Below are 13,266 nucleotides of genomic sequence, written 5' to 3' on the forward strand. Positions count from 1 at the left end.
GGTACTGACACACATTAGATTAATGTTTAGTTATATATATATTCATTGATTTGTTTCTTTTTGAATACTTTATTTATTATTGATAACGTCTCTCTATGAGCCAGGGGGATATCATGAAACCCCTTCTTTGCATGTTTATTTCCTTCTCTCTTTCAGTGTTCCTTTCATCCTCTGAAGTCTGGCCGTGGTCGACCTCCCTAAGTGTCGGTGTTCCTTGTAAGCCAGGGAGACTTCTAGTCTTCTCTCTGAACTGTCTACTAGCATTCCTTCATTTCCCCTTGAGGGAAGTAACGCTTGCTTCCCAGCCTTGCAGACTGATCGGATCGAGCCAGGTTGAAATCCTGTCCTCTTTCTAAAGCCACAAGCACACAATTCCTATTTCAAGTCCTGGGGCTTTACTCCATGCAGCATCAGCTCCTGTTGTGTATGCAAGGTCTCTTTGTATTATTTTACCACAAAGACAGAAGCTGCTTTTTTATGTACAATGCAGCTTTCTATTGAAGCACAGACATGAGCTGACAAATTGTTTGTTTGGTTATTTACTAGATTTTGTACACGTTCAGTTTCCATGCACAATATAATATTTATTTTCGTAGTTTGTGAAATTTTAAAGGCGTTCACTGCAGATAGCATGTTTTTTTATTTTAATAAATAAATAAAATATGAAATGCTTAGCATTTCAAAACAATGTTTTCAATAAATAATTGATTAAATAGTAATATAAACAAGCTTAGTTTTGTTGTATTGCTTTCATTTATAAGTTAACCATGTTTCCACTGATCCTGTTCTTTCCAGTCTGCTGCAGGGTTACCACAGGCACCGTCACTGTGTATTGCATCTCAATTGCTTTTCAAGCTCACCCACACAAAATCTTTTTCTTTTTTTATTCAGTGTCTGGAGGAAATGCTGATTCTGAGTTGAGGTTGGTGCTGATTGGAAAAACTGGGACTGGGAAGAGTGCATCAGGAAACACCATCCTGGGCAGAGAGGAGTTTATATCTAAACCTGGCTCCGCTTCAATTACGAGAGAGTGTTTGAAGATTAAAGGAAGAGTTGATGGGAGAAGCGTTGCTGTGGTCGACACTCCAGGCTTGTTTGACACCGAGCTCAGTAATGAAGAATCTTTACGTGAGATTGTGAAGTGCATTTGCATGTCTTCCCCGGGACCCCATGCATTTCTCATTGTGATACAAGTGGGTCGATTCACAAAGGAAGAGAGAGACACAGTGGATCTAATCATGAAGGCTTTCGGTGAGGAAGCTGAGAAATACACAATGGTGCTCTTCACCCGTGGAGACGACCTGGAAGATAATGAGACGATTGAGGAATACATTGAGAGAGGTGATCAGCGCCTCAAGAACATTGTAGAGAAGTGTGGAGGCCGGTGTCACTCCTTCAACAACAAGAAGATGACTGATCGCTCCCAGGTCACTGAGCTGCTGGGGAAGATAGAGAGCATGGTGAAAGAGAATGGAGGCGGTTGCTACACCACTGAGATGTACAAGAAGGCTGAAGCAGCCATCGAAGAAGAGAAAAAGAGGATAATGAAGGAAAGCCCAGGTTGCAGTGAGGAAGATGCTAGAAAGATAGCAGAAGTAAGCAATGTATTTATAAAACAATTACTAATACTAACAGCAGCAGCAAGAGTAGCAGGAGGAGCAGGAGTAGGTGCATCAATAGGAGCATTCGGAGGACCCTTAGGAGCAGGAATAGGAGCAGCAGTAGGGATAGTAGCTGTGTAACAATACAGTAAAGTCCTGCATGAGCCCTGACTTTGTCAGACTCCAGTGTATTTCAATGTGCTTTCTGTTTACTTCATGTATTGTTTCTCCTGCTCTCTGTACAATGAACTCAAACATATTACTGTGGCTGTTTTCTTCTTTTAATTTAGCAAGAACCTCAAATAAACTTTAAAACACAATTTTGTTGTGTATTCTTTGTTTGCTTGAAATAATTTTTATAAGAGACTGAACAGAACTTTAATTAAAGCTGACTATTTTTTGTGTTTGATTATTACTCATTTATATCAACTACTATTCAATTCATTATCATTATTATTATTATGAAAACATATAGCTTCATCGAAAAAATAATAATTTTAAGACAGTAAGTACATAAACATAGCATAGCTATGACCACAAAAGGGGGCAGAGATTTTGATAAGGGTATATCTATCTATCTATCTATCTATCTATCTATCTATCTATCTATATTAGTGGCAGAGTATGGGGAGGAGACAGGTAGTAATTGCACTACGTTACCCAGAATGCACCGGGACTGAGTCAGGACGAGGTTCACCTGGCTCTAATCTTAATGTGAAGCACCTGAGGCTGATTAAGCCCTGGATAAATGCAGGGGAAACCCTGTAGACAGGGCTGACAGAGGAAAGTCATGTGTGGAGCAGACCTGGGTGGTCACAAGAGAAAGGTACTGTGTGAACCTTATGCAACAATTGTAACAATATTGTAACAATAGCCTTTGGCCAAGGCTTATTTACACCCTATTAACAGACCCAGACACAGAGCAGTTCTTTGTAGCACTGTTGTGTACTTTTATTAAATACAAAACAAAAATAAACAAAACAAGGCCTAACTACAACTGGACGGCTCAACCGTTTACCAGCCAAAACCCTTTACAAAGGAAAGTTTACTCAAGGAAAGTAAAGTGGCCTCTACTGGCACAGAGAGTAGAGCAACTGGATCTCCTGTGAGCCGTCCATGTCAGACCTGATGAGAAACGAAAAGAAACATCACCGCTTAGCGTCATACAGAACCATTGCAGTGCCGCTGTCTGTCTGTCTGTCATTGAAGATCATTGAGGGTATAGTTAGCACACTGTGGTCCCATTCTACCAGCCTCACCCCATTGTAGCTGCCCTGTACCTGTTGGACCACAGTGTCCTAACTGTACCCTAAATGATCTTCAGTGGCAGGCAGACAGACAGTGGCACAGCAATGGTCATAAAATACAAGTGAACTATGGATGATGGATTACTGCAGAAGTATGAAGTAAATTCAATACAGTTTGGATGAGAATTAAAGCACTAGAGATATTTGCGTGTATCTCTGTCTCCCCCCAGTGGGTACAGGCGATACTGCAAGCTAGTCAAGTTAAGAACTAATGCCCCGTTTCCACTGGCCACGTCAAGGTCCTGACCTATGGAGTGGGGTGTTAGGAGCAGGTTTAACAGAACTTTAAAATGCCTTCTCACATAACCCACAAAAAAAGAAGGACTTTAAAGAGACTGCCTGTCTAAAAATGACATCACCAATTTATATGTGTTATCAGTAAATCATACGGACATTTCAAACTATTAACTTTTATAATATGTCATTGTCTAATATCAGTTAATAGGAATGGAAATCGAATTTGAAATTGAAGCATTAATGTCTGAAACATGTACATGTAAAATGTGAAGTTGTTTATCACTTCAGAATTACATCTACTGTACTTTTATATCATGTTACACACACCTTATTTGGCACAATTTCACTTCAATACAGTGAATCAGCCCCTCCCCCGCTGGTTCAATATAACTACATTAAACAAGGAGGGTGTTAGAACTGACATCCAGTTTACTTTGGATATCTCTGCCCTGGAAATACTCAAGTCAGGCAATAATTCAGTAGCTCAGAAACTAAGACTACCATACCAATTAAAAATGAAAGTGCAAAAGCAGCTGCAATATTTCTCCAAATAAAAAGGTCTCAATACAGAATCAGGGTCTGCTGAAAAAAATAAATTCTTTAAAATAAGTAGTTTGTGCTCTCATGAAAAATAAACACTGAAGACACTGAGTCTTATTAACAATACATATGTGAATAGCTGTAAATGATGGTAATGTTGCTTGACAGGCATTACCACATTGGAGTGTTAGTATAATATACTAATCCAAATGCAGCACATACACTCCTCCATACTGATGAGGTCATCTGGCTGTAGATCTTCACACTGGCCATGGAACCATTCTCCACACCTCCCGCATTCCACCATCAGCTCCAGTGCAATCCTGTCTGGTCTCCACATCACAGAAATGTACCTCTGGGAGGGGAGTTCTCTCACAGCTCGGGAAAGGAGGAAGAGATCCATCTACAAAACAAGAAAAAAGATGATCACGCATTTGCTTTTGATCATAACATAACTTACCTGGATCTCCACCCATGCAGAGTGTGAGGCTGTTTGCGATGGTAAACAGTCCACAGTCCCTCCATCCCTGCTGCTGCTGTACATGTGGCCACACGATCCCAACTGTCTTTCCACTGTACTGCAGCAGTGATACGACCTGGGAACGGAAATCATGCTTATTATTAATTCCCAAAGAGTCAAACACATTTAAAGTACATTCCTCACAGCCTGTGTTACTTACCATGACCCAGTGATTGCAAGACACATTGAGAATCTGTACAAATCCCTGAGCCGGTGAGCTGAAGGAGGTCAGCTGTGTCAGGCTGGTGACAGCATACAAACCTCCCACCTGTGGGTACTGTCTACGTAGCAGAGCCTGGCTGTGTCCATCACCTCATCACCCCTCCACGTGTGCTGTCCAACACAATAAAACAAATAACTCCTAATTCTGGGGCTCCCCCCACCCCCTTGTTCACACACCCATGAGCCGAAGTGTCCTGCGTGAACTTCTTTGAGAATGGCAGTCTTCTCCTCTTCATCGGTCACACGGAGACACTCTCCATTCTTCTCAGGGACATACAGGTACTGACCTGACAGATAAAACAAAAGGAAAGATAATACTACAGTAAATACTTCAATGAGTGGAGGTTTTTAAATGAATGTTTTTAAAAAGAATGACCTCAAACCTTTTCAAAAGAATGAGAAAAGCATTCATTGTGATGCAGCCCTAAAGACCTGACACTACTGACATGTTGTGGAAAACGGTCTCTGCCAATTATAATGGTCATTTCCATGAGAGAGAGAGAGAGATCAGGCAGCTCCTCAGCATGCTGTGCTCCAGACTGCTGAACTGAGCTCCACTGCACCCGGGAACAGCACTACCTGTATGTATACATCTGGATAGCTCGATACACATTGAAAATATACATGAAAACTAAAAGTAATACATAAACAGGTAAATAAATTATATATATATATATATATATGTGTATATGTGTGTGTATGTACACGCGCATGCATGTATATAGTGTTAAAAAAAAAAAAAAAAAAACCCCGCTGTACATACATATCTATAGATATGTATATATCTCTATGTATGTATGTATATATGTATGTGTGTGTATGTATACGGTATATATATGTATGTGTGTACTTATATACAGTATAGATAAGTACCAAAATCTATTCTTGTGTTGCTGTTTGCATTGCATTTCACTAGAATTAATAAGTATAAAAACAAACAAAAAAATATATATATATATAAATAAAAATAAACATGAGATCTTTTTCAGTGAGTTGTTGGAACATACAGGGTTTGTATTCCTCGGCTTTCGGGCTGAAGAGCACAGACCCTGAGTTTATTAAAAATGTAAATAATTTAGACGTTCTCATTTTGTTAGAGACGTGGTGCCGCACAGACGTGATCACTCACTGCCCCTCAGGCTACAGGGAGGTAATAGTGCCCTCTATCAAACTGAGTACTGTCCGGCGTGGCAGGGACTCAGGGGGGATTATAGTGTGGTACAGAGGGGAGCTCGCCAACCACATCAGCCCAGTCAAACAGGGCCAAACACACACATGGCTCAAAATTAACAAGGGACTAGCCCAGTGTGAAAATGATATTTACCTGTGTGCAGCATACACGCCCCCTTCTGAATCCCCCTATTATAATGAAGAATATTTTAACACCCTCCACACAGAGATCAGCTACTTCCAGGTCCAGGGGAATGTGCTGCTCTGTGGGGATTTCAACGCCAGGACAGGCTCAGAGCCTGACTGTATAAACTCCCAGGGTAACAGGCATGTATTTGGAAAGAGCCCTCTGTACCTCTCACCTACTACAATCCAGAGAAACAACCCTGACCCTGTCGTAAACAAGAACGGGAGAGAATTAGTGCATCTCTGTCAAGCCCTGGGTCTGTACATCGTTAATGGCAGGATCAGAGGGGACTCTTTAGGGAGGTTCACGTTTTGCTCAGCTCTTGGGACAAGCGTAGTCGACTATGCCATCACTGACATGGACCCCTCCTCTCTTAATGCATTCACTGTCAGGCAACAAACCCCTCTATCGGACCACAATCAAATCACTGTGTTCCTGAAAAGGACAGGTCAGTCTAGCACAGCACAGACACAGCCCAGTAAGCTGTACAATCTGAATCAAACATACAGATGGGCTTCAAATAGTGCAGAGGAATTTAACAAGGCAATCAGTTCTACTAAAATAACTAACCTCATGAACACTTTCCTCAACACACAGTACCAACCAAATGTGTCAGGACTAAATCTGGCAGTTAAAGACATCAATAAGATATTTGAGAATGCAGCCACAATGGCAAATCTTAAAAAGAACAAAAAGAAAATACAGCAGAAACAAAAACACAAACAAAGCTGGTTTGATGACGAGTGTAAATCTATTCGAACAAACCTAAGAAAATTATCTAATCAAAAACACCATCAACCACAAAACCCAGATTTACGCCGGAGGTACTGTGAGACCCTCAAATACTACAAACACACCCTGACACAGAAAAAACAAAAACACACAAACAAAACCCTCACTGACATAGAACAAGCTGTCGACAAAAACCAGTTCTGGGAAATGTGGAACAATTTAAACTCAACAAAAAAACAAGAACTGACAATACAAAATGGAACAACCTGGAAAAATTATTTTGAAAACCTTTATAAAGATATCCCTCAAAAAGATCTAACAGATACACAAAATGAAACTAGAGAAAAACTTAACTTACTAGAAAAATCAATTAAAGATAACCAAAATCCAATTGATGCTCCAATCACCCCACAAGAACTAACAAAGAAGCTCCAGGCACTTAAACCTGGAAAAGCCTGCGGCCCTGACAGCATCTGTACTGAGATGCTAAAACACAGCAGCCCTAAATTACAGGAGGCAATGCTTAAATTGTTCAACATGGTACTAAGTACTGGTTACTTCCCTGACATCTGGAACCAAGGGCTTATATCCCCAATTCACAAGAGTGGAGACAAATTCGACCCCAACAACTACCGGGGCATCTGTGTGAGCAGTAACCTGGGGAAGGTGTTCTGCAGTATCATTAACGCCCGGATACTGGCCTTCCTTACCGAACACAATGTCCTGAGTAAGAGTCAGATTGGATTCCTACCAAACCATCGCACAACTGACCATATTTACACCCTACACACCCTAATAGATAAACATGTACACCAAAAAAGTAAAGGCAAAATTTTCGCCTGCTTCATTGACTTTAAAAAAGCCTTTGATTCAATTTGGCATGAAGGTTTATATTATAGAATTCTTCAAAGTGGTGTAGGGGGTAAAGTCTATGATATAATAAAATCAATATACACAGAAAACAAATGTGCAGTAAAAATTGCCAACAAAAGGACAGATTTCTTCACTCAGGGGCGGGGGGTGAGGCAGGGCTGCAGTCTGAGTCCAACACTGTTCAATATTTACATCAATGAGTTAGCAACGATGTTGGAACGGTCTGCAGCCCCTGGCCTCACATTACATGACACTGAAGTCAAGTTCCTGCTCTACGCAGATGACCTGGTCCTGCTGTCACCCACAGAGCAGGGGCTGCAGCAGAGCCTGGCACTGCTAGAGCAGTACTGTCAGTCCTGGGCCCTGGCAGTAAACCTCAAAAAGACCAATATAATGATTTTTCAAAAAAAGGCCAGATCTCAGGGAAACAGATATCACTTTACACTCGGCAACACCACCCTAGAGCACAGCACCAGCTACACTTACCTGGGTCTGACCATCAGTGCGTCAGGCAGTTTTAACCTGGCAGTGAATGCACTAAAAGCAAAAGCACTCAGAGCTTTTTATGCCATCAAAAGGAGATTCTATAAAATCAATATACCTGTCAAAATCTGGCTAAAATTAATTGACAGTGTTATCCAGCCCATTGCGCTGTATGGAAGTGAGGTATGGGGTCCACTCAGTCAACAAGACTACACTAAATGGGACAAACACCCAATCGAGAACCTGCATGCTGAACTCTACAAGAATACACTGCAGGTGCAAAGAAATACACCAAACCACGCATGCAGGGCAGAATTAGGCCGATATCCAGCTCTTATTAATATAAAGAAAAGAGCACTCAAATTCTGGTTGCACCTTGAAAAAAGTGAACGTGACTCACTCCAGTACAAGGCCCTCCAGACCCAAGAGCTCAGCCCTGAAAAGAGTCCCCTATGCCAGCTGGCTTTGAAGCTCATCACACTGACCCCCTCCAATACTAACTCCAACCAGCTTCAGGTCAGCACTGCTTACCAGCCCCCAATCAGAGTAAACCAAATTATAAAACAAACCAAAAACTCCTATCTGGAACACTGGGACACAGAAATAAAATCCCAAAATAAACTTGATTGCTATCGGGCCCTAAAAAGAAACTACAGCCTAGCAGAGTATCTCTCCACTGTCAGAGATACGAAGCAGAGACAGATCCTGACCAAGTACAGGCTCAGTGACCACAGCCTGGCCATAGAGACAGGCAGACACAGGCAGACCTGGCTGCCCAGAGAAGATCGGCTCTGTGGTCACTGCGAGACAGGAGAGGTGGAAACTGAGATGCACTTTCTCCTACACTGTATAAAATACAGCCATATCAGAGAATCATTCTTCATTAAAATACAAGAAAAATATCCTCTTTTCAGACAAATGGCAGACTCAGAGAAACTTGCTGTCCTCCTAGGGGAGGGACACACAGCTCCACTGGCTGCCAAATATGTAGCCACCTGCCACAACCTGAGGGGCACGCAGTGACGGCACAATTTAATAGTTTCAATATCATTATTTCAATATTTCAATTTCTGTATTATTATTATTTATCTTCTATGTTATTTATTATTATTTTGTTACTATTGTTCCTTGTTTGTATAGATATGCATCTGTTCATAATATGTATGTATTTGCTTTGGCAACACTGTGGAAAATAAGTCATGCCAATAAAGCACTTTGAATTGAATTGAATTGAAATTGAATTGAGAGAGAGAGAGAGAGAGAGAGAGAGAGAGAGAGAGAGAGAGAGAGAGAGAGAGAGAGAGAGAGAGAGAGAGAGAGAGAGATTTTAAACCTTTACTTATTTAAACGCACACACACACACGTTTATCATTTATTTAAATGTCTATGTACCTCTTCAAACATACAGGACGGCTTCAATAACTTATAATGTATTAATATTAATCGATATTTCTTTATTTTTTTATCTTTCTAAGCGAATGTACTGGCTTTCTTTCTGATACCCCTCCTCTTCTCTTTGGTGTATTTTTCAGGATACTCAGTAGCGATGTTCTGCTCCATATCAATGATAAATGTAGTTTTCTGAGTAGTTTTCTGAGTATAAATTTCTACTGTAAAAAGGTAAATGATTTGATCACAATTGTATGACGGGGTCAGTGAACTCCAACTGTCAGTCTCAAGACCAGTGGAGCAAAAGCAGTGACGCGCATAGCAACAGAACGCTGACACGTCACATGACTCGGGGGGGACGCGCATAGCAACAGAACGCTGACATGTCACATGACTCAGGGGGGACGCGCATAGCAACAGAACGCTGATACGTCACATGACTCAGGGGGGACGCGCATAGCAACAGAACGCTGACATGTCACATGACTCAGGGGGGACGCGCATACCAACCGAACGCTGACATGTCACATGACTCAGGGGGGACGCGCATAGCAACAGAACGCTGACATGTCACATGACTCGGGGGGGACGCGCATAGCAACAGAACGCTGATACGTCACATGACTCGGGGGGGACGCGCATAGCAACAGAACGCTGTCACGTCACATGACAACGGCACAGAGTGCGCAGTTTCGTGCTGTGTGAATAACGGCGATTTTAAATGAATTTCAAAGAATGTGTGTTTTTTTTTTTTAAGAATTGTAAACAACTTTTTTCGCTTTTATCGTCTTTTCCAGTACATGTATTACACTCACTCACACTCATTTAATCTGAAATAGCTTTGGTCTTGAATTGAAGTTTGAATTTCCATCGACTGGGATATTTAATCGTTTGTTTCTTCATCGCTATACTCGGTGCTTACTTTGTGCCGGGGCTCAGCACCGGAACCTCTGGGCGTGCAGAGTCATATTCCCGGGACCTCGAGTTAAAAATCTCATTAAACGCTTTCTTTTTAAATTCTCAACACAGTTGTATCAAGTCTGCAAGTTCTTGCGTGCGCGCTAAAGAGACAATCCGCTGTCACGTTTTTAGCCGACTTTAAATTACTTTACGATTTCATCTTGAGCGCCTTTAAGTAAGATGTCTCTGGCTGCGCTTTTGTCTTTTATAAAAAAAGAAATAAGATTACTTGATTTGAAAAACGTCATGAACGATACAAGCAACTTCTTACACTACTTGCTTTGAGTATATCGGGGTGCTCTGTGCTCCCCTCGTTAATGATCGCGTTGCTATAGGTTTTGTGAATGGAGGCTGTTCTGCTGTGAGTATATCGGGGTGCTCTGTGCTCCCCTCGTTAATGATCGCGTTGCTATAGGTTTTGTGAATGGAGGCTGTTCTGCTGTGAGTATATCGGGGTGCTCTGTGCTCTCCTCGTTAATGATCGCGTTGCTATAGGTTTTGTGAATGGAGGCTGTTCTGCTGTGAGTATATCGGGGTGCTCTGTGCTCCCCTCGTTAATGATTTCAGTTGTGTTGCACAGTCGAAACACAGCTAACTGCGGAACGAGTGATTTCGGAGATACAGACACGGAGATGACTTCAAGGAGGAGGAAACAAAGATGTCTCCACAGCTGCATGGGAACCTCAGCATTTCCCCGGTTCATTATTAATAGCGGGCTGTCAAGACTTGTCAGCGGGTCGAGCGAGGTGAGATAAAGACACACACAGGATTATTTAAAGTCGTTCGTGACTCGCATGACTCTGAACAGGTCTGTGTTTCTCTCTCGTCATGAACCAGCTGCTGCCCAACCCAAGGAACTGCTTTGAAGACATTTACTTCCTGTGTCATGTGACCCGCAGCTCGCTTCAGCTACAGTGAAGAGGAGCGCTTGTGCGAGTCGATTTTATACTTCGTGTTGTTGAGGATAGTGGATAATAAAACTACATCCATAATAATAATAATAATAATAATAATAATAATAATAATAATAATAATAATAACACACATGAATATAATACTAATAATCAGAGGTGAAACTCAGCCGGTACAGCCCGGAACTGCGTACCGGCAAAACATCTTGTCAAGGTACTTCAATATTTCATCTTATCACAATGATAGGCTACATCATTTTTCTTTGTATTTTCCGTCCTTTTCGCTTCTTCTTCTTCGTTGTTCGGTTATTATTGATGTTTAAGCAAAATAACTCGACGTCACGCAGGTTCCGGTCATGTGACTTATGATGTCAGAGTATGCTGACTGCCAAAGGGGCTTCCGCATACTTGTGAACATGGAGTCTTCAAAATAAGCGAGCTTTTGTAAACTGATATTTTCTAAAGACACAAGCATACAACTATTCCACTATAATTTGATAAAACTATTATTGTGTTAAATATATAAGAACATAAGAAAGTTTACAAACGAGAGGAGGCCCCATTCAGCCCATCTTGCTCGTTTGGTTGTTAGTAGCTTATTGATCCCAGAATCTCATCAAGCAGCTTCTTGAAGGATCCCAGGGTGTCGGCTTCAACAACATTACTGGGGAGTTGGTTCCAGACCCTCACAATTCTCTGTGTAAAAAAGTGCCTCCTATTTTCTGTTCTGAATGCCCCTTTATCTAATCTCCATTTGCGACCCCTGGTCCTTGTTTCTTTACAGCACAATACTGTTATTTTGGTACTGCGTCAGTGACTTGGAGAAAAAGAACGTCTTATTTAGTTTTTCAGGGCAAATCGGGTAACCCTAACGACATGAACAGTGCGAGAAACTCAAGCTCGAATATAAATTTAGTCATACACCAAAATCCAAGCAGAACAACTGGACAAAACATATAAAAAGATCATAGTTTTTTTTTTCCTATTAAGTGCTGTTGTAACTGTTAGTGTTAACCTGTATATTTAAAGTTCAAAATTAATAATTCAAAATAAAACATAATCTTAATTGATACAAAATTGTTTAAAATACAATGCTCCCATGGCACTCAATTACCAACACAGACGTTTCCAAAAACGAACCCAGCATTTGAGTAACTGTGATAACAAGAAGCGGTCGGGATGATTTCAAACAGCATGAAAAGATAAGGGGCCGGTCTAAAGAAAGAGAAAGAAAAATGACATTTGAAGCGCTGTACTCTTTAACAACGGACTTGTTTCAATTGTGTTGCAGAGGAGAAACCCAGCTAACTGAGGAACGAGTGATTCAGTAGAGAGTGGCATGGACCCGACTCCAAGGAGAAGAAGAAGGAGTAAAGAGAATGACCCTCCTGATATGTCACAAGAGCCTGCCAGGTACTGAAAGTCTTTTCTTATTAGTTCACGGTGCAGCGGCATGCTGAATAATACCTTTACTAAGAAGCTGTTCAGGAATCCAAATCACTGAGCTGAGTCTCAAGCCCAGGGTTAGAGTCCAGACCTCTCTGTGCTTTACAATGCTTCCCTATGCTTTACCAGACCTCTCTGTGCTTTACAATGCTTCCCTATGCTTTACCAGACCTCTCTGTGCTTTACAATGCTTCCCTAATGTTTACCAGACCTCTCTGTGCTTTACAATGCTTCCCTATGCGTTACCAGACCTCTCTGCGCTTTACAATGCTTCCCTAAGCTATACCAGACCTTTCTGTGCTTTACAATGCTTCCCTATGCTTTACAAGACATCTCTGTGCTTTACAATGCTTCTCTATGCTTTACCAGACCTCTCTGTGCTTTACAATGCTTCCCTATGCATTACCAGACCTCAGTGCTTTACAATGATTCTGTATACTTTACTAGACCTCTCTGTGCTTTACAATGCTTCCCTATGCTTTACCAGCCCTCTCTGTGCTTTACAATGCTTCCCTATGCTTTACCAGACCTCTCTGTGCTTTACAATGCTTCCCTATGCTTTACCAGACCTCTCTGTGCTTTACAATGCTTCCCTATGCTTTACCAGACCCCTCTGTGCTTTACAATGCTTCCCTATGCTTTACCAGACCCCTCTGTGCTTTACAATGCTCCCCTATGCTTTACCACA

At 41.5% G+C, this 13,266-nt stretch overlaps 1 protein-coding gene and 1 long non-coding RNA gene across 5 annotated transcripts in view; one reads left to right on the forward strand and one right to left on the reverse strand.

Annotated features, from left to right (window-relative positions):
- LOC117432791 (GTPase IMAP family member 7-like) overlaps positions 1 to 1,911 on the forward strand; it is a 9,834-nt gene extending 7,923 nt beyond the window's left edge. Inside the window, exons 2-3 of one of the 2 annotated variants that reach the window (XM_059016232.1) lie at positions 157 to 433; positions 892 to 1,911. In XM_059016232.1, coding sequence (XP_058872215.1) covers positions 403 to 433; positions 892 to 1,742 — 882 coding nt within the window. In that variant the 5' untranslated portion in view covers positions 157 to 402 and the 3' untranslated portion in view covers positions 1,743 to 1,911. Of the gene's footprint in view, positions 434 to 891 lie in introns of both variants that reach the window. The other variant, XM_059016231.1, reaches the window with a different exon arrangement.
- Positions 1,912 to 2,223: 312 nt separating this feature from the next.
- Positions 2,224 to 9,369, reverse strand: LOC131722999 (uncharacterized). 3 transcript variants are annotated; one of them, XR_009320092.1, is made up of 4 exons: positions 9,228 to 9,369; positions 4,366 to 4,709; positions 3,908 to 4,281; positions 2,224 to 2,726 (listed from the first exon to the last, which is right to left on the reverse strand). It is a non-coding gene; the product is annotated as an uncharacterized LOC131722999 (long non-coding RNA). The 3 variants fall into 3 exon arrangements; XR_009320090.1 differs by lacking the exon at positions 9,228 to 9,369 and adding an exon at positions 4,811 to 5,048 and having other exon boundaries at positions 4,366 to 4,714; XR_009320091.1 differs by lacking the exon at positions 9,228 to 9,369 and adding an exon at positions 4,811 to 5,044 and having other exon boundaries at positions 4,605 to 4,714.
- Positions 9,370 to 13,266: the final 3,897 nt, after the last annotated feature.

The sequence above is a fragment of the Acipenser ruthenus genome, chromosome 52, assembly GCF_902713425.1.
Source record: "Acipenser ruthenus chromosome 52, fAciRut3.2 maternal haplotype, whole genome shotgun sequence".
NCBI classification, from domain to species: domain Eukaryota; kingdom Metazoa; phylum Chordata; class Actinopteri; order Acipenseriformes; family Acipenseridae; genus Acipenser; species Acipenser ruthenus.